This window comes from Orycteropus afer, unplaced genomic scaffold (genome assembly GCF_000298275.1).
Source record: "Orycteropus afer afer isolate SDZICR_OR568_19922 unplaced genomic scaffold, OryAfe1.0 scaffold00014, whole genome shotgun sequence".
NCBI lineage: Eukaryota > Metazoa > Chordata > Mammalia > Tubulidentata > Orycteropodidae > Orycteropus > Orycteropus afer.
Window position 1 is genome coordinate 7,460,221 of NW_006921601.1, and position 18,787 is coordinate 7,479,007.

Sequence of the window (18,787 nt, forward strand, 5' to 3'; positions counted from 1 at the left end):
TGCGAAAGTTCCTTCTCCCAGTGGAATTTTATTAGGACATAACCAGGCTAGAAAGGCTGTGGGAAATTTTGGAGGTAGGAGGATAGGATCCAGAAAGGATTACAGTAAGAAGAAGGGAATTCCTTTTGGTGAACTCCATAGTCTAAAGGCAGCCTTGAGCTGATTCCAGTTAGGAACCAAGGGTGGACTTTTCTTCTTTGGTCCTTTGACCCTTTTCATTTCCCCAGGTAGGGACAGGATACTTAGGCAGCAAGAAAGAAACCAGATTTAGGTGAGTCCTATCATTTCTCTTTCATCTAAACTTCAGCTTCCAGGCACCGCACTGTGGTTTTAGGTGGACTCTTTGGCTCTTCTGTCTTTTTATCAATTTTCTTTGATTCCTCGGTAGAGTTGCTATCATCAACTTTCTCCTCCTTCACTGTTTTGGTTTCAATCATTTCCTTCTGCTGACTCTTGTTTGTAAAAGGGAAGGCCTTCACATACCTTTAGGTATAAACATGCATAAAGTGAGAGATTTCCATGTAGCACACATAACAATAGACAGTATGTTATCTGTGATAGCACATGTGGGCACAGTACACTGGGTGCCTTTATTTCAGAGTGATGCTAATACACACATGCTTAAAATTATTAACACATTCCACCTTAATGGATTCATTTAGAAAAGATAAGTCCACAGGCCAAACTGTAGGCTGACCTCACAACCCTTCCACTACAACAAAGAATAAAAGAACAAATAAAGCATATAATTTCCCCCCAGATGCCAATATTTTCTTTCTTCTTCTTGATTTTCAAAGGGAACTATTGACCTATATCTAAAATCTGGATGAAATGTATGTGCTAATATAGTAGGAAAGATTGAGTGGCAGGGAGAAGAGGTGAGAGGTGGGAGATAATTTACAGATTAAAAGGACTGTTAGCGCCAGTTTGACCAAGAAAATGCCAGTAACAACTCTGGCAAAACACAAGATAGGGATATGACAAAGATTCCAAGACTAGCAATGTGCCAACAACCTCACCTTTTCACGTAGCAGACTGCGAGACCAGCTGCAGCGGCAAAGAAGAGGAGGGCAAGCACTAACAGAGCTGTGGGAACACCTGGAGGAAACAGGGTGTCACTTGTACATTGTCATGTGTTGCTCTTTTAAAGACTTATTTTTACAAATTATTGAAGTAAGAGCTAGTGTAAGAGAAAAGCCTTCCCTGTGACCACACAGGGGCCACTTATGATGGTGGGCTCACATCTGCTTCTTTGCTTCTTGTCCATAGAATGTTTGGCCCTGCCCTTCAGGCTTGCCTCTGTTCTGTAAGTCACAGTGTGGCAGAATTCATTTTCTCTCTGTGGAGCTAATTAAGTGCAAGACCCCCTATAGGAGAACAAATTTTCTAGTGGAAGGCATTGAAAAATATGTATTTAAAGCAACTTCTCCATATTAACAGCTAATGAATTATAATTTATTTTTAATGTCTTCAAGGCTATTTTATCCTCACAGTATTTAGTTTAATCATTAAGGACTTTTACAGCTCTCAAATTCTATTACTTTTTGAAAGTTGAGTTTACGTTAAGCTTTTATTTGTATTTGGCAGGTCCTATGTGTCCAATCTGGAGACAAGCTAATTTGTATGTATTGTCTGTTATACATAAACACTAACACAGACACAGAAAGCTCTTACCTCCAAACTCAGCAGCTTCATTCTTAAATGCTGCTTTACTTCCAATATATGAGTCACTTTCTGTACTAGTACCCATGGTACTAGTTTCCATCAGAACTTCTGTTACACAAATTAATTTTCGTTTCCGTGAAGTAGAAGTGGAAGCCCGAGCAGGGGCGGTGGTGAGAACAGGGGCAGAAGAAGGGGGTGAGGTTGCATATGTACTGTCACTGACATTAATTTCTGTTGCATATGTTGAAGTTTGAGGGTTGAGTATGGGATCGTTGGTGATAATTTCTGGAAGGCATGAGTTAATCCAAATATCTGTCAGGAGAGGTAAAAATGAAACAAGTAAGTATTACAACAACCTCCTGCCTGGTTTTTCTGCTTGTCTTACCTCCTTCCAGTCCCCCTACACTGTAGCTAAAATGATCTTACCAAAATGTAAATCTAGTCATATCACTTCCTTCCTTAGAGTCCAGCTTCCAGGCACCCTACCGACTGCACGGCCTATAAGATTCTCCCTGATCTGGCTCCTGCCGACATATCCAGCCTCATCTGATCAGTCTGTCTCTCAATTTTCCAGCCATACTGAAATTCCTTTAGTTTTTGATCTGCTTTCTCTCACATCCAAGCCTTTGGCTGTGATGCTTTCTTTACCTATAAGAAAGCCTCCTCCTTATTAACTAACTTTGACCTATGATCCAGTTCTCAGACTGAGCATCTCTTTCTTAGGCAGACTTATTGATTTGATTGGGACCCTAGGCATTTGTCTTGTACTGCCTTGTACTTCACTTGTCACAGTTTTTATCATGCTCTTCCTCAGCGGGCTGTCAACTCCCTGAAAGCAGGAACCCTGTCTGTCTTGTTCATCATGGTGTGTGCACTGTGCATGCTCAATAGATATTTGATGAATAAAGGAAGAAAGAAAAAATGAAGGGAAGGAAGGAGTAATGAGACCAAATATACACACATAATACCACTTTGGGAAAAGGATCTGCTAAAATCAGATTTCTCAGTGCTCATTAAAAAAAGTGAAGAGAAAAAAAAGAAATTAACATTCGTTAAGCATTTTACTCTGAGTCCACCATGGAGCTTGGTGTTTAAATGTTAGCTATCAAGTGCATTATTCCATTAACATAATTGGTTTTTAAAAATTAAATAAATTACCAGTCAAGGTCATGAATACTACTGATAAAACATTTTGAGCATACATGTGTTAAGTCAGTATTTTATACTATCTATTTTACTTTGAAAAGACCTTAATTTAAAGTATCATCCTTTGACCTTCTCTGCCCTGAACTTTTTTTTTTTTTTTAAATAGTGTGTTTTAGGTGAAAGTTTATATAGCAAATTAGTTTCTCATTTAACAATTTTTATACAAATTGTTTCATGACATTGGTTACAATTTTTGCAATGTGTCTGCATTCTCATTATTCCCACTCAGCTCTGTTTCCATTTATCTAGCTTCCCTACCCCTCCTCGCCTTGCCTTTGCTTTTGGGTACATATTGACCATTTGGTCTGATATGATTGATTGTTTAAGGACATTTTTCATGAGTGGTAATAAACAATACAAAAAAAATTGTTTATTTTATTAGCCAATCTATTGGCTGAAAGGTGACCTCTAGGAGTGGCTTCAGTTTTGAGTTCAAGGGATATCTTAGAGCAATAAATAGTCTCAGGAGTTCTTCTAGTCTCTGTCAGTCTAGTAAGTCTGGTCTTTTTCTAGGAATTTGATTTTTGTTGTACATTTTTTTCTCCCATTCTCTCCAGACCTTCTGTTGTGTCCCTGGTCGGAATGATGGGTAATGGTAGCCAGGCACTGTCTTGTTCTTTTGATCTCAGGCTAGAAGGGGCCGTGGTTGTGTGGCCTATCAGTCCCATAGACTAGTTTCTTCCTTGAGTGTTTGGTTTCCTTCATTCTCTTTTGCTCCAGATGGAAAGAGAGCAGTAGTTGTATCTTAGATGGCCATTCATAAGTCTTTAAGACCTTAAACACTTCTCACCAAATTACAATGTGGAATATTATCTTTATGGACAATGTTATGCCAGTTGACTAAATTGTTCCATGATACTATGGCCCCAATTCTTTTAATCCAGTAAACTGATACTGTGAGGTATTTGGATATGTCTAGGAGGTCTCTGTAACTGTGTGCTGTATTAGAATATGTGCATATAGCACACCCAAACATGTATGTACTTATGCCTACAAATGCACTTATATATGCACATCCATGTACTCACATATACCTTCCCATATATATATATATATATATATATATATATATAAATATATAAAATATACATACTTATCTATGTAATCACACACACTTTTTTGGTTATTACTGTTACATGTTACAGCATTTATTGTAATTGTCTTTTTTTCTTGCATACCTCTCACTGTCATCATTTACCTTGGCCAAGTTGTGCTGACTTTCCCCATATTGCGTATTGCCTTTCTCATCACCAGAAATAACAGATGTCTATTATCTAGCAAAAGGAGCTCTGGTGGTGTAGTGGATAAGGTACTTTACTGCTAACCGGAGGGTCAGTGGTTCAAACCCACAAGCTGCTCCACAGAAGGAAGATGGGACGATCTACTTCCATAAAGATTTACAGCCTTGGAAACCCACTGGGGGTTGCTATGAGTTAGAAACGACTTGATGGCAGTAAGTTTGGTTTTGGAGTGAGTTTATTATCTAGCAAAGGACTCTGGTGGTATAGTGCCTAAGGCATTTGCCTGCTAACCAGAAGGTTGTTGGTTCAAACCCATCAGCCACTCCGCAGAAGGAAGACTGAGCAATCAACTTCCGTAAAGATTTACCACTTCAGAAACCCAAAGGGTGTCGCTATGAGTCAGAATCAACTCGATGGCAGTGAGTTGTTTTTTTGGGTTATCTAGCAGGTGATTCCTTCCTCCCCTTTCTATCTCCTGTAATTATCAAAGAACATTGCTCTCTATATGTATACCCATTCTTGACTTTTTATAAAAGTGAAACCATACAACATTTGTCCTTTTGTGATTGTCTTATTTCATTCAGCATAATGTCCTCTAGATTCGTTCATGCTATAAGGTATTTTACAGACTCACAATTATTCTTTACAGTTGTTTAGTATTCCATTGCATGTATGTACCACAATTTGTTTATCCATTCATCTGTTGATGGACTGCCCTGAACTCTTAGCTACATTTCCCATTCTTGAATGTATGCTAAATTCTTCTCTTACGAAATGAATATTTTTGAATGTCAGTTGAAATAAAGCATATGGAACACAATATATTATGGTGAAAAGTAGCTAGTCATTGAAGATCTAGGGCAAAAGTATTCCAAGTAAAGAGAACAGAAAGTTCAAGAGCCTGAAGTAGAATGAATGTAGAATGTTTGAAGAATAAAAAACCCAGCAGAACTGGAACAGAATAGTAGTCCATCTAATAAGGAAGAGGGAATAACAATCCAGTCAATAAGAAAAGCATGACCTAAGAATTCAGAAGTTTGAAAATGTAGGTATATTAGAAAAATGACAAAGAACACAGTGTCACTGGAGTGTAGAGTGTGCAGGTGATTGGAAATGAGAAAGACTGAAAGCAGAATCATGATTGTCACATGAAAGCACTTGGAATTTATTCTATAGAGGAGAGAATTTTCAACTGAGATCTACAAACATCCTGATACAATATACAAAATGTGAAAGAGGCCTCATGGTTTACATAATATAATAATATTAATAATTATTATATAATATATAATTATTATATATTATATAATATTCTCAAATGAGAAGTCAACAGAGGCCATAGAGAAGAAGAGTAACAGTTATCAGTGGAAGATGACAAGCAGAAGGGAAAGAGTATAATTTAAAAGCAATTGCACAGAACTAAAAGAATCCAGAAGTGTCTGGAACCCTAAAATGTAGATCTTAGAGATCTTCTAGAGGAAAGTGTTTATCAACCCTGGCTGCACATCAGAACCATCTGGGGAGCTTTTAAAAAAGATTGATAACCAGGATCTACCCTAGGCGTGGTATGCTATCGATGTGTGAGCATCACTATGGAAGGTGTTACAAGGGAGTAGCATGGCACAATATAGTTAGCTGAAGATTTAAATGTCATCTCTGTTCCTTGTGGACTGTGACCATAGGTAAATTATACTCTAACAAAATCCAAACCAAATTCACTGCCATCAAGTCGATCCCAACTCATAACGACCCCCATTGGGTTTCCAAGGCTGTAAATCTTTACAGAAGTAGATTGCTGAAGATGGAGGAATAGGCAGACAAGTGACACAGACTCTCTTCAGCAAAGAAAAGAAGAACCAATTGACAGAGATACAGAAGATAATCCTGGAGCCCTGAGCTTTGAAAGGAACTATACAGAAGTACATTAGGCACCAACTAGTGGAAAAACCTGACTGAAAATAATGAGTACAGAGATGGTCGGAGCCGTGGACTGTCAGCTACTCTGATGGGACCAAGAGCCTGAATATTTCCAAGTGGAATTGGACCTGAGAATTGACCTAAATGTGCTGGTGGCCTATGACTAGGAAGGGAAACAGCAAGGAGGGAGACAACCTGAGTTGTGGACTTTTCGCTTTCCAGAGGGCACAGCCATTTTGATTGTTTACAATCAGCCAGTTTGGATATTTAAAGTGACAGAGGGTGTAGCCATTTTGAATCTTTACAAGTGGCAACCATTTTGAATTTTAAAGTGATAGCATTCTCATTCGGATTCCAGGGACCTAAGAATATACTCTGTTTGCCAAGGTTGGCAGGGACATATGAGAGGTTGACAACAGTAAAGGAGACAGGTGGTGAGTGTATAAGTGCTGTCACCTGGCGAATCGAGGAGCACAGTACCCTGCTTGCATAGATAACATACAAGCAAAACAAAGAAAATGAAAATTATGGGCAAGTCACTCCAACATATAATCACCAATTAAATATAAACACAAAAATGTCGCAATGCCTCGGAGACAACAGAGCATCACAGTCCACACAAAGAAGCAAGATAAAGCAGGAGAAACAAGGGACCAGGATATAGTCCCAAAACACATCCCTGAGGAAGACGCAGCATTGGAACTCTGATAAGAAATTAGAAAGAGTTATATATAGGTATTTTCAACAAATTGAGAGACAGATCAAGGAAAACACAGAGAAAACCCTACAATTTCAAGAGACAATACAAGAACAAAATGACAAAATAAATGAAAAATTAGAAATGATACAAAATCTACACAGAGAAATCCAGAAGATTAATACTGAATTTTCAGAAACAGATAAGACATTGAATGGGCAAAGGAGCAGAATTGAATCAATGGAAGACAGGGAGATTGAAGGCAAATACCTGAACACTTCTTTGGAAAGGGATAAATCAGAAAAAAAGATCAAAACAAATGAAGAAAGCCTAAGGTTCATGTGGGATACCATCAAAAGGAATAACCTACGTGTAATCAGAATTTCAGAACAGGAAGAGACAAATAAAACCACAGAGAAAATTGTCAAAGATTTGTTGGAAGAGAATTTTCCTGGTATGATGAAAGATGAGAATATATGCATTCAGGAAGTCCAGTGAATCCCAAACAGGATAGACCCCAAAAGAAAATCACTCACACATATCATCATCAAACTCACCAAAACCAAAGACAAAGAAAGAATCCTGAGAGCAGCACGGGAAAAATGAAAAGTTACCTACGAGGGGCAACCAATAAGACTAAGCTCGGATTTCTTGACAGAAACCATGCAGGCAAGAAGACAATGGGATGGTATATATAAAATAAAGAGAAAAATTTCCAACCAAGAGTTATGTACACAGCAAAATTGTCCCTCAAATACAATGGTGAAATTAGGACATTTCCAGATGTTCTGGTTACCTAGTGCCACTCTGACGGAATATACCACAAATGGGACCGCCTTAACAAACAGGAGTTTATTCTCTTACAGTTTGGAGGCTTTAAGTCCAAGTTCAAAGTGCCAAGCTCTAGGGGCTGGGTAAAAGCCCCTCAACTTTGGGGTCCAGCTCCGCTTCCTGCTCTCAGCCCACTGGAGCTAGACGTGTTTCTTCACTCAGATAGCTGCTGGCTGCTGAGGCTGAGAAGCCCCAAGGTTGACAAGTAAAAAGGCACAGTCCCAATGTTACGAAACCACATGGCAGGCCATTAACCTAAGTCCATTGTAAGTCCCAAGGTCAGCAGAGCATAGCAAGCTGCTGGGCTACATGCAGGGTCCAAGCGTGCCATAGGCTAGAGACCATTCCCAAAGCTGTTTCTTATATATGGGAAGCAGATCACATACCCAAAGGTAGCTACTCAGTTTCTCCCAGTAGATTCCACCATGGAGTTGATTATCAGTCTCATCATGGGGAATACTACATCCAGCTGCCCAGCCATTCAACCAGGCCCAGCCAAGTTGACACACAAACATAACTACCACACCAGATAAGCAGAAATTAAGGGAGTTTGTTAAAACCAGACCAACCTTACAAGAGATGCTAAAGGGAGTCCTTTGGACAGAGAAGCAACAACAGCCAACAACAACTGAACATTAACACACAAGATGATATAACCCAGAAACCAACCCAGCTTTGGAAGTATCCAAAGTAAATAAGCCTACAAGATTGTAAACAGGGAACCAGACACATCAATTGACAAATGAGGAAACTATAAGTCAAAAAGAGGGAAAAAAAAACTGTGTCATTTCAGAACTTCTAGATGGTGGGGAAGTTAAGACAACTACAAGATCGAACGGACTGTTCTAAACATGGGAAGAAAACTGTAAATCACAAGGTAACCTCAAAGAAAAACGATAAACCTTCACATCAAAAAAGAGGAGCAGCATAAATATTCAGCAAATACTAAAACAATAGCAATGAAGGAAGTGATAACACGATTCATAAAGAAAACGAGCTCAGCGTAGAAAATTATATGGAACAAAGAAATCGACACCACGAAAAAGCACATAACAAAAATGACAGCAACCAATTCATATTTGCTGATAATTACATATCTGGCAAGGGACTTACCTCTAAGATTTAACGCAGAAGAGTTGATGACCAAACTGTGCTACATACACATAATGGAATGCTATGCAACACTAAAGAATAACGTAGAGTCTGCAAAACACCGCATAATATGGATGAGCTTGGAGGACTTTATGCTGAGTGAAATAAGTCAATCACAGAAGGACAAATATAGTATTAGTTCATTGTTGTGGAGGGTCAAGGAAATGTTTATATATGGAGGGCTCTTTGTTGGTTGCCAGGGGTGGGAGGGGAGGAGAGGGAACACTGCCAAAAAAAAAAAAAAAAAAAAAAAAAAAAAAAAAAAAAAAAAAAGTGCATTGACCCATGTCACTTTAGTTTTGTCTATTTCACTGTATATAAATTGTATTTAAATGAAATACACTTAAAAAAAAAATTGCCCCATCTTCCTTCCACAGAGCAGCTGATGGGTTTGAACCACTAACCTTCTGCTTAGCAGCCAATGCCTTATCCACTATGCCAGTAAACTCAAACCAAGCCAAACTTACTACCATTCAGTCGATTCTGACTCATAGTGACCCCTCTTGGGTTTCTGAGGCAGTGAATCCTTATAGAAGTACGATTCTTACAGTCTTCCTTCTGTGGGGTGGCTAGTGGGTTAGAACTGCAAGCCTTCTGGTTAGTAGTCAAATGCCTTAGGCTCTACACCACCAGAGTGCCGTAAATTACACACTAAGTATCAGTTACCATTATAGGATAGTAGAAATGCTACATTTATTTTATTTAACCCATTGCCATAGTGTCAATTCAATTCTGACTCATAGTGACCATATAGGACAGACTGGAACTCTCCCATTGGGTTTTCAAGGCTGTAATCTTTAAAGAAGCAGACTACTACATCTTTCTCCTGTGGAGTGGCTAGGGGTTCAAACCTCCGATCTTTCAGTTAAGGATTGAGCATTTGGTGAGTGCACCACCAGGGGTCCTTTGTTTTATCTTCCCGAGGATTAATGAGATAAATGTCTATGCCTAGAAGAGTGTCTGATCATAATAGATCTGTAAAAATTAGATTACTTCACCTCTGTGACACTTGGATAAAGTGTAGGAGTTAGCCAGGTGATGAAGGGGATGAGTATTCAAACAGCATTATGTACGAGAGCATTAAAAGCACTTTGGTCTGATCTCCAAACCTCATGGAGATAGCAATAAAGAAAGAAATGAGCGTAAGGTTAAGATAAGGGTTGGGATGGAATTAGGGTACTCTGATTCCCAAATATCACAAAGATAGCAAAAAAAAAAAAAAAAAATTAGAGTAAGGGTTAGGATTAGCATTAGGATGAAGATTAGAGTAACTCTGATCCTCAGAAATATGGCAAACATGCACACACATACATTTTGGGCTCTAGGTTTCTATCCTGAACATATATCTTCATAAATATGGAGCAACATATTTTCAAGGTTACTCAACTCAGCATGATTAGAAAAGGATTAGAAATAACCCCAAAAGAGCTCATTGAATAAACTGTGGTACAGCCACATAATGGAGCACTATGCAGCCATAAAAATGAGTAAGAAAAATCTTCATGTACTGATATGGAGTTACTTCTAGAAATTAAGTGAAAAAACCATGCACAGAGTAGTGTATACGGTATGCTGGCTTTTGGTAAGAAATAAAGGAAAAGAAGATCACACATACACACATAAACACACAAAATGCAAAAAGCAACACAAAAGAATAAATCAGAAATGAATAAGTGGGAGTAGGGTGGAAAGAATGGGAGTGAGACTTAGTATATTTTTAAAATAGATTTTTTTTATCCTTTAGTCATGTAATTGTTTTACCTATTAAAGAAAATAAAACTAGGAGAAAATTCAAGTCCTAAAATGAATCACAAACAGAAGCAAATGAACCTAATATATTTCAACATGATTATATAACCACACAGAGTAGTGAATTTCTTCAAGTCACTTTTGCACTCATTTCTCCGACTGTGTATCCTTAGAGGAATATCTGTTAAGAACAACAACAAAAAAAAAAAAAAACGTGGCAAACAAATTTAAATTTCACTCAGTAAGGTTATTATTCTAATGTTGATTTGGTAATTTTTGAAATTACTATAGGATAAGAAGATATATCCATATTTAACTGGGAACAAAGATTCCCCATGTAAGAGAAAAGAGGTACAAATATAAAACAAGGAAACAAAGTGGACTAAGCAAAAAACTTGAATTCTTAAATTTAGTTGGAAATAACAATATAAGCACATAATTAAATGTATATAAATCTTTCTTAGCTGTCCACTAAAATGAGCTGAGAAGCAATGAAAATTATAGTAATAATGAGATTGAGGATCCCAATCTTGGTTTCGAATTTCCATTCTCCATTAAAAGGAGAAATGGCTGATTCCCTAGCTAGGGTAGAGAAAGTACAAAGTGAGCCTGGGATGTGTTATTATTCCAGAAAGTAGGAAAGTGGGAAACAGTAGTGGGAAAAAAAAAGACACAAGAGTGAAATAGAGGAACTCCCATTGGTCAAACTTGGGTAATTTGAGCAACCAAGGGATACTGTAATCAAAATTATGAAATTGGAACACATTGAATAAGTAAAATGCCATGAGTCCTTGGTAGTACAAAGGGGAGGAAGAAGATGAGAGAGAGAAAGAGATTGATGTTTTATTGAAGAATGACAGCTAATAAATGCACTAGGAAAGATAGATTTAGAATTATCACCATTTTGCAGCCCCTCTTACCCCCCTATAATAGCTGATTCTGACAAGGATCATCAGTGGTTTCTTAAATCATTAAATAGTTTTTTAAATCATTAGGCTGTTAGGGATCAGGATACTTGCATGGTGCCGAAATATCATGGTATAGATTAGTTACTAATTGCAAAGGGGAAAACAAATCTTTATAATTTCATTGGAGATATTTTAATTAAAAGATCAGACTTAGCATAATTGATAAAGGAGACATCCTGACATTATGTGCCTCTGTTGTGATGTGATTTGAAGTATGCAATATCATCTATGAGGTATTCTTGCCAAAAATACTGAACATGAATCAAATCAAGACTCTAGACTTAACATTCAGTATACAAGAATGAAGGGAATGAGAGTACAGGTTAAATGACACCATAAGGAAATAGACAAATCCAAGTTCTCTTCCTCTTGCTCCTTTTGGTTTAGTCCATAAGGCTGGGTATCATATCATCACACTGACAACTGACAGGAAGGCTAGGCATTTAACAGGCAAGGCTATTGGACAGGCGTGGGCTGGCTATGGTAATAAGCGGGCAGGTGAACCACCAATTCTCCAGCCAAAGGTGACTATAGGCCGAACATGGCAGAGGAGAGAAGAGAGATGGTAAAAAAAACCCATCAGAAGAAACCCTATATTCCAGAATTGGCTTTGTCACTGACCACCTTTGGGACATTGGGCAAGCCAAACCCCCATTCTGAGCTACAGTTATTTCATCTGTGAAGTGAGGGAATGAGACAACGCATCTCCAAGTGCCCTTCCTATGCCAAAGCCCCCTGGTTGAGAGAACTGCTTGGAACCTGTGTTGCCTTTCCTTAACGTGTTTTTTGCTAATGTTGGCTGGTATACATTTATCTTGGTATACATTTATCTCTTGGAGAATGATTCTGAAGTCTATCTTGTATATAACCACTCAGCAATCTGACTTTTAGAAGGTCAGGTTTATAGAATGTATGAATAATAATAAATCAGGCAAAGATTTATATTGTAAACAGAACTAGTAACATTTTAGTAAAAGAAAAATTTTCTGAAAAATTATTTACACAAAGCACCTGGGCTAAGCCAGACAAGGTCTGCAAGCAAGATTAAAGAGGCAACTGCCTGACCTCAAGAAAATCACTTCTACTCTCTAGGCTTCAGTTTCTCCCTCCTAAAAAGGGGAGTTTGTATCTTATTCTTAAAAATGTCAAATGTATCATCTGAATTTCCTGTACTGTAAAGGGATGTGGGAAAAAACATGGCTTCAGAGTTAATCCTGAGTTTGCACTGTTACAGTAATGAGACCTTAGACACATATACTTAAGTCCCCAGAGCTGAGTTTCTTTATCTGCAAAATGAAACAGTTCAGCTACCTCATAGGGAAGTTGTCAGGATTCAATAAGATAACACTTGCAAATTTCCCAGTACATTGCTTTCTCCATATGGATGCACTGTACACATTTGTGTCCTTCCCTTCTTCCTGTTTATCTTATAGGATGGGTGGTGGGTGAATGAGGGGTGGGATGGAGATGGAATTTTCTGGGATGCCCTCTCCCTATGTTGCCATTGAGTCAGATTTTCCCTAATTCTGCGACCTCTAGACTGGTCAGGTAGGTTCATGGATGATGCAAACGGTTTGTACTCGGCTACCAACCAAAGTTGGCAGTGTGAACCCACTCAGCAGCACTGCAGAAGAAAGGCCTGTGATCTGCTTCCATAAGAAGATTACAGCCAAGAACACCTTAGGGAGCAGTTCTATTCAGTAACACATGGGGTTGCCATGAGTTGACAGCAATGAGTTTTAGCCTGGTCAAAAAGGTAGTCTTGGGAGGATTAGAGGACTGTCAACATGATTGCTTCTGCTGCCACTCAGAATGGCTCTTTCCAGACAGGTCACAGAGCTGGAGATACCCAGAGAAAACATTCCAAGTGGATCTGACTCACCAGACGAGTTGTGACAATAGGCCCTGAACCTTTGGTGAGGTGAAACTTTCCAAGCCAGGACACCAACCCCATTCTTCCCACACTTGGGGTTTGAGACAATCCGAGGGATGACCACTGAGGACCCATCTTCAACCCATCCATAGCTGTAACAGAATGCACATTAGTTGAGTGGAGAAATGATTAGAAGTCACTATCTTGTTGAACAAGAATCAGAGCCAGAAGAGCCAGCATTGCTACCGGAGCCAGCCATTTCTCACCTGCAAGTCTCAAAGCCAAACTTCCGTGCTGTTTCAACCTGGGTTTTGCTGGCCAGAGTTAGTCCCAGTAGCCTACATGCCTCCTTGGCTTCTGTGAAATTCAGCTGTTCCTTTGCCTTTCTCCCCACAAGATTGGTCCCCATAATTCTGCATGGTCCTGCGATGGAAATTTCTGCAAAGGAATCATAGATCCTCAGTGTGCTGCTGTCCTTGTCCCTACCCATAGGGTCTCCTTCCTAGCAGAACATTAATGTCTTGATGCATTTGTGAGGTATGTATGGTTTGGAGTAGGTCTAGAAATAACAGGGCACAGGTTGGGCATTTCCCAGAAGACAGCCTGTTGGGTTAGATGGCTGCTTGCTCTGGTGCAAACTGCAAATCTCACCAAATGGTGGTTCATCCTATCCTACTGCATTAAGGAGCCTTGTTTATCATGTAGGGGCTTTGGATGTAAGTTTCTTGGGTGGGTCTAGGTGATACAGTTGCTGCAAGACTTTCTGGAGTCTATAAAATGATGGGTATGAGACTTTACGATAGAAGTCGTGGTTCTGGTTAATTAGAATAGTAATACTCCAAATCACTGTGAATTTTTGTTGTTGTTAGTTGTCATCAAGTTGATTCTAACTCATGGTGACCCTGTGTGTGCAGAGTAGAACTGCTCTATAGGGTTTTCAAGGGCATGATCTTTCCAAAGTACCTCTGAGTGGGTTTGAACCACCAACCTTGCAGCTACTAGTTTTGCACTTAACTATTTGTGCCTACTGTTGTTGTTGTTGTGTGCCATTAAGTCGGACTCGACTCATAGCGACCCCTCCTTTGGTTTCTGAGGCAGTATCACTATGGAAGTAGATTGCCCCATCTTCCTTCCGAGGAGTGGCTGGCAGGTTTGAACCGCCAGCCTTCTGGTTAGCAGTTACTAGGGACTCCTAATGTGAGTTAGGGACACCATTATTTCTGAGATGGGCTGAAAATATTGCACCTTAATTTCTAAGAGAATGTGAGGTCTCTCAATTCCAGGTCTTCTCTGACCATTGGGGGGCAGGCTTGCTCAGAAGTTCCTGGAGGAGTGGGGAGTACATCTTGTGCTGACTTAGATCTATGTCAGAAACCAAAGAAAGGAGAGTAGAGTTGTAGAGGCAGAGCAGGCCTTGAATCTAAGATACGATGCTAGATATATCTGTGACCTTAGGCTATTTACTTCATCTCTTCATACTTCAATTCCTTATTTATAAAATTGAAAGAATAACTATATACTTCATAGAACCAAAAAAACAAACTAAATTCAAAAATTGAAAGAATAACTATATACTTCATAGAACCAAAAAAAAAAAAAAACAACAAACTAAACTCACTGCCGTCGAGTCAGATCCAATTTGGTGACCCTTCCTTGAGTTTCCGAAGCAATATCACTACAGAAGTAGATTGCCCAACCTTCCTTCCAAGGAGGGGGTGATGGGTTTGAACCACCAGCCTTCTGGTTAGCAGTCAAATGCCTTAGGCACTATGCCACCAGAGCTCCTTCCCATACTTCATAGAGTAGTGAGAATTAAATTAGTTAATTCTAATAAAAGTGCTTAGCATAGTGTCTACCATATAGTAGGTGCTCAATAAATCATAGGTAAAATATCATTATGTTATCTTCAAAGCATTTTGGTTTTAGTCTCCCAATGATTTATCTGCTGGGGAGTCTACCCAGTTGAATAGTTAAGATGTGAATTATGTATTTACTCAAAACCTAATGGATTTTGGAATTCTCTTGACCCATTCCCTTTGGGTTCTGCGATTTATAGACTTGTATGAAATTGCTAAGTTGCATTGCATTCAGGTACATTATTCCTATTGGCCTCCCTTCATGAAATTCTGCGAAAGGGCATTTCAGTCTTCAAAGTAATTGCTTATACACAACTCTGTGCATAAGATGCCCAGTCAAGTGCTTTGACCATTTTCTAGCTTAGTGTTTAAAGGAAGTGTCTTCCTGCAAACATGGGAGGAAGCATTTCTAAGTCCTTTGTACAACCATGCTGTGCTCTGGAGCAGGGAGTTGAGGGAAGGGATATGTCTATGAAGTATAGTATTTGAGGATGGCCTTGTTTGCTTCCAGATCCTATTCTTACCAAGAGAAACCAGAGTCAACACCCCAACATGAATGTGTGTGACTGGGGTGAAAGAGCATCCTTTCATGACTGTATGCATGAACACTAATATCTGTATCAGTACTGATGTTGATACTAATATTAATACCAACATTGATCATCTGTTTGTGTTACTATGTGCCAGACATTGTCTCTTTTATCAGAAAAATGAGGCTTATGGAGATTAAGTAAATTCCTAAGCCCAAAGACATAGAGATACTAGGTGGCAGATTAGGGCACAAGTCCCAGTATACCTGACTCTAAAACCCTAGTTCTTAACTATGCTACTGTTCAGTCTCCTACTGTGTTATGAAGTAACGTTAAGCACGCACACATACACAATGCATGCGTGTGTGCGTGTGTGCACACACACACAGCTAGAGCTAACTCTCCTAATATACCACTTGTCCTGGAGTTTGGCTCATCTAGTTCATGAGCTTGCTATTCACAAAACTCTATGGCTGCTGCTTTGGGAATTGTCTGAAGAGAAGGTTTATTAATTCACCATAAAGTAGTTTTGCTATGCTCTCATCATACCTCATTTTTACTCTAAAAATTGTTATTTTGAGTAATAATAGACCTAGTCTCAGAAAACAGACCTAACTTTGAATATTTCTTCTGTTGTTTCCTGTCTGTGGGACCTTGGGCAGGTCAGCAGTCTCATCTGTAGAATGGGGATAGGTATATCTTCCTCAGAGGGTTTTTGTCAGAACTAAACTCAGTAACTTATATTAGCAGAGGCAGGGGCCACAGTAGGCAGTTAACAAATATTAGTCATTTTAATGCTTTTCTATTTCATTTAGGAAAAAAACAACAACAATAATTGGAGTTTGAGGGGGGACTTAGTAACCTCTACAATAAGATTTCTTAGGAGACAGCAAGCCAGTAGAAATAGTCTATGCTTAGGAATCAGAACAGAATTCAAATCCAAGCTTTATTATTTACTGCCTTTATGACATTGGGAAAGTAATTTGGCCTCTCTAATCCTGCTTCTTCATCTATAAAAGATCTTGTTGAGATCTTTTGAATTTACACACATGTTGTTGTTGTTGTGTGCCGTCAAGTTGGCCCCGACTCATAGCAACCCCTCCTTGGGTTTCCGAGGCAGTATCACTACGGAAGTAGGATTGCCCAACCTTCCTTCTGAGGAGTGGCTGGTGGGTTTGAACCGCCAGCCTTCTGGTTAGCAGTCAAGTGCTTTAGCCACTATGCTACCAGAGCTCATATATAGACATAAATAATTTGTGTCTCTACATCATAGGCCCTCAAAAATGCTAGTTCCTATCTGATATGGATTGGATTGTGCGCCTCAAAGTATGTGTTGTAAATCTTAACCGTTATGCCTGTGGTTATAATTTCATTTGGGATTGGGTTGTGTTTGTTGTATTAATGAGGCAGGATTAGTATAGGGTATATCTTCAGTCAATCTCTTTTGTGATATAAAAGGGATTAAACAAGCAAGGGAGCCGAGGAGACATGGGGTAGGTTAGATGCCAAGACACACAGAGATCTCTAAGGAAGCAGGAAGCAGAAGCTGCAGAAGCAAAGACCTTCCCCTAGAACTGACAGAGAAAGGCTTCTCCTTAAACTGGTGCTTGGATTTGAATTTGGACTTCTAGCCTCCTAAACTTTGAGAAATAAATTACTGACATTCACTTGTGATATTTCTGTTATAGCACTACTAGATGACTAAGACACTATCCCATCCTTCTACCTTCATCAGCCATCTTATTCCTCATTCTGAATAACTTTTAATTTCACAAAATTAATTTCCTTGCAAAATTTTGCTATTATAGAGGATAGTCCAAAGAGTATGAGAGACTCATTTGCAAAGGACAGTTTCCAAAATAGCTTACATAATGATAGCACTGTGGGAATAGTATATAGTCTCCCAAAGAGGATTTCAAAGAGGACAAAATTTATTTGAAAGTAAGAGTTTTGGTATTTGAAAAAAAAAATCAACTTCTCTTATGAAATTAAATACAATATATGAATTGATTCTGGACCTCAGTTCTGTTCCCAAATTATTTTGCACCTTAGGGTATCTTCTAGCATAGGAGCACACAATTTTCCTATTAAAGTACTCAAAATAGTCATTTTCTCAGTGCTGTAATGAATAATTGTGGTTTCAAATTTTTGCCTATAGTGTAGAATTAGGTTTCCATTTAGGCATTTCAAAATCCCAGAAATCACTTTAAGTCATTCTTTTGGTGGGAAACTTATGGGTAATTTTCAAACCTATATTTTCAAAAGTTTTTTCAGTTAATTTGCTTATTGCACATTAAAAAGATGACGTTCAATCCATAGTACTGTAAACTGGAAATTAAAATAAGCATGCTGACACTTCCGAAAACACAAAATAAGCCAGTATTTAGTGAAAGTTACCCATTTTTCCAAAGGCTTATTGATGGTTTTAAAATTTTCACAATCGTGATTTGTTTCTCTAATGAAAGAAGTTTCCAAGTGTTGTTCTTTTTCTAGCATTTAAGGAAACATTAAAAAAAATTATGCCTCCTCAATGTTTTGTTTCAAAATATTCCATAACTAAAAAGCAAAAATGATGTAAAGATAAATGTAAATCATTTTGTGGAAGCTGAGAATATGGTGAAAACAGTTCTTTCAGGGCGACACTGCCAATTAGATCTGTTGAAATTGAGGGTGTCCCCACTCTCAGCAATATATAGTCAAGAGCGCAGTAGGTTTAGGACAGTTTGTAAGATCTTGTCTTGCCTTAGGGAAGAAATCTAGTAACCAACCAACCTACCGTCTACTCGCAGAGAGCCTTGGACCAGGAACCTCATGGTGCAGGTGGAGGCAAGGAGCAACACCAGGCTGAAATACTTGGCCATTGTGCTAACAGCCCCTTCAGAGCCAAGGAAGCACCTCGGATGTCCACTGGCAGTAACAAAGGCAGACACTCAATCACCAGTATTGATAGAGACTTCTGGAAATATGAAGGGGCCCTCTCTGCTCCACCTCATAACTGAGACATCCGGATTTCCCTACTTTCAAGCTTCTGACTTGTTAAGGTCACTGGGGGAAATGAGTGACGTCTCCTGGCCAGGCTGTACTTTATGGATAGCACTCTGG

General features: G+C 38.9%; 1 protein-coding gene across 1 annotated transcript; it reads right to left on the minus strand.

The window, feature by feature from the left end:
• Positions 1-296: 296 nt before the first annotated feature.
• Positions 297-18,546, minus strand: LYVE1 (lymphatic vessel endothelial hyaluronan receptor 1). Its single transcript, XM_007955149.1, has 6 exons — positions 18,462-18,546; positions 13,566-13,737; positions 13,309-13,451; positions 1,675-1,977; positions 1,020-1,098; positions 297-483 (listed from the first exon to the last, which is right to left on the minus strand). The coding sequence occupies exons 1-6, from the start codon at positions 18,544-18,546 to the stop codon at positions 297-299; spliced, it is 969 nt and encodes a 322-aa protein (XP_007953340.1).
• Between the last annotated feature and the right edge of the window lie 241 nt (positions 18,547-18,787).